Source organism: Zingiber officinale, chromosome 11B (assembly GCF_018446385.1).
Source record: "Zingiber officinale cultivar Zhangliang chromosome 11B, Zo_v1.1, whole genome shotgun sequence".
In the NCBI taxonomy this organism is placed as follows: Eukaryota; Viridiplantae; Streptophyta; class Magnoliopsida; order Zingiberales; family Zingiberaceae; genus Zingiber; species Zingiber officinale.
This window is the reverse complement of record NC_056007.1, coordinates 1250909-1254070: the sequence shown is the minus strand read 5'-3', so window position 1 is coordinate 1254070 and position 3162 is coordinate 1250909. Positions and strand designations below refer to the sequence as shown.

The 3162-nt window shown below is 40.4% G+C and overlaps 1 protein-coding gene across 1 annotated transcript; it reads left to right on the top strand.

Annotated features, from left to right (window-relative positions):
• Positions 1-270: 270 nt before the first annotated feature.
• LOC122035259 (wall-associated receptor kinase 2-like) lies at positions 271-2919 on the top strand. Its single transcript, XM_042594674.1, has 3 exons — positions 271-1210; positions 1319-1513; positions 1760-2919. The coding sequence occupies exons 1-3, from the start codon at positions 271-273 to the stop codon at positions 2917-2919; spliced, it is 2295 nt and encodes a 764-aa protein (XP_042450608.1).
• Positions 2920-3162: the final 243 nt, after the last annotated feature.

Here is a 3162-nt window from a genome sequence, read left to right as displayed (position 1 = left end):
GGATTAATATTATTCATTCCCATCATCAACTAGAAAATATCTCTGTGTAGTTTCTGAAACAATATAATTAAAAGGATGAGTTGAAATTTTTTTAAAATGAATTGTATATATTCGGTGCAGGAAGCTACGTTGACTTGGACTTATCTACGTATCACATCAGCGAGTCGATTGATTGGCCCCCTGATTAAAAAGCGATCTACAACTCTTATAATCGATCAGCTAATTAGAAGCTAAGCTATGCATTCAGGTGCAGCAACACTTACACTCCCCATGTCTCTGCTCCTCTCCCAAATGCTATTACTACTTGCAGTTGCATCTGCTGTGCCTGATGGCAGATGCTTAAAGAAATGCGGCGACATGGAGATCCCTTACCCCTTCGGCATCGGCGCCGTCATCGCTAACTGTTCCGGGGAAGATTGTTTCTTAAACAGTACCGAAACCGCCATCGGTGCTAACTGTTCCTTGGGAGGAGGTTTCAATCTAACGTGCAACACCATGGACGGTGGCCTCAAGAAGCCATTCTATTACAATGTTGAGGTCCTCAATATTTCGTTGGTGATGGGCCAAGTGCGCATGCTCAACCACATATCCTCGGCCTGCTACAATTCAACTTACAACAATGTCACTTACAGAGACTGGTGGCTGGATATGAGAGACACCCCATACAGGTTCTCTAATCTCCGCAACAAGTTCACTGCCATCGGCTGCGATACCCTTGCCTACATACAAGACTACCATGGGAACAATAGCTACGCCAGTGGCTGTGTGTCCATGTGCCGGGATGAACAGAGCATCGGCACCGATGGCTCCTGCTCCGGACTCGGTTGCTGCCAGACTTCCATACCCAAGAATCTCAAATACTATTACGTCTCCTTTCCTACGACTTTCAACAACTCGGGTACTTGGAGATTTGACAACTGCAGCTACGCCGCCTTATTGGAGGCCGAGTGGTTCCATTTCCAAACATCTTACATCACCACGGACCAATTGATGCAAATGAATAGCAATGGTAGGGTGCCAGTAGTGATGGACTGGGCCATTGGAAATGAGACGTGTGAGGTAGTAGCTAAGCGCAACCAAACCACCTCTTATGCCTGCATCAGCAATAACAGCGTGTGCGTCAACTCCACCAATGGTCCTGGTTATCTCTGCAACTGTTCCGAGGGATACCAAGGCAATCCTTACCTCTCCAACGGAGACGGATGCCAAGGTCAGTCGTCTATGCCAATCAATTTAATTATTATGCGGCGTTCAATTATGTTTTGCCTTTCTGCCGGCAATGGTGTCTAATATTGTTACTTTTGTACTTGAATTTTAGACATCAATGAATGCAATCTGCAACCAAATCCATGCTCACATGGCGCCCACTGCCAGAACCTGCCCGGTAATTACAGTTGTCACTGCCCCGAAGGCACAGACGGTGACGCTTACAATGGAAAATGCTCCGCAGCACAAAATCAGACACTTATTGGTGGCAATAATAAACTTCCCTTAACAGTGAAGGTGGCTGTAGGTAACAATTAATCTTCTCTTGAACCCACCAAGAATATAATGGCATTTACCTCGATCGGAAGATCTTTAAATATGTTATTCGATTCATTAACATATTATTGGCGTATGAAAAGGTTTGCATGATTAGGAATACTTAGGCGAACACGGACATCCCATGTGCACTTGCATTTATAGCAATTAAATTGTCAAAAATTAACCCAAAAAAAAATTCATAACATAAAGATGACATGTATGTATGAATTTGCAGGTGGTTGCAGTGGTGTAGTCATTTTGTTACTTTGCAGTATGTGTCTTTCTATAGTCTATCAAAGAAGAAAACTCGAAGAGATGAAAAGAAAATATTTCAAACAACATGGAGGTCACGAATTAGAGGAAAAGATGAAGCTAGAAAAAGGCCACAACAAATTTAAGATATTTGGAAGCAAAGAATTAGAGAAAGCAACAAATCATTTTGATGATAAAAACATTATTGGGAGAGGAGGAAATGGAGTTGTGTATAAAGGAGTTTTGGAAAACCAAGATGTTGTTGCCATTAAGAAACCTAAGATTATCAACGAGGATTTGAAGAAACAATTCGGAATAGAGACACTTATTTTATCAGATGTTAACCATGTCAACATAGTAAAGCTCTTGGGTTGTTGTTTGGAGATGGAGATGCCATTGTTGGTCTATGAGTTTGTCCCAAATGGAACCTTGTCTGATTTAATTCATAAAAATGAGAACCGAGCGCTAGTTTCCTTGGATACTCGACTACAAATTGCTTATCAGTCTGCTGATGCTTTGGATTACTTGCACTCAAAAGTGTCACCTCAAATCATTCATGGAGACGTGAAACCCTCTAATATACTTTTAGATATGGATAACACAGTAAAAATTTCAGACTTTGGAGCTTCAAAGATGATTCCCAAGGGGGAGAAACAATTTGCTACATTATTGCAATTCACTCATGGTTATATTGATCCAGAGTGCCTGATGACATATGCTTTGACCTATAAAAGTGATGTCTATAGTTTTGGTGTGCTTCTCTTGGAACTATTTACAGGTAAGAAGGCCATTAATTTTGAAGAATCTGAAGAACAAAGGAGTTTGGTGTCGACTTTTGCTATGTTCGAGAATCAAAAAAGAGTTTCAGAGATCTTAGACAATCAAGTGAAATTGGAAGCTAATATGGAATTTATTCAAGAGCTTACCAAACTTATTAAGCAATGTGTAAAGTTAAATGGAGAGGATAGGCCAACCATGAAGGAAGTGGCCGAAGAGCTTTACAGATTGAGAACTCATAAGCAACATCCATTCGTGGTACAACAAGACGTTTTGGAAATGGAAAACTTGCTCAGTGAGTCATCAAATGTTAACAATGCTGGTTCCTATTCTAATTTTAGTACAGAGACCATATTCACTGGATGAAGCAATATGCAAGGCTGACTTCAACATCAAGTTGGAGAGATGGGCTCAAGTGGTGTTGCTACTTTCTTTGTATGTTTTTTTACCTACTTTTCTAATCCCCTTATTTGTGTGTTTTCTAGTTGTTAATCCTCGGTAGTTATGATTTTATTGTCTAGTTTTCTAAGTAATTTAGGTGGCGTTTGGTTAAATGATAGGAATGAATATGGGTATGAGTTTGATAGTAAGATGGAATGAGAATGGGAA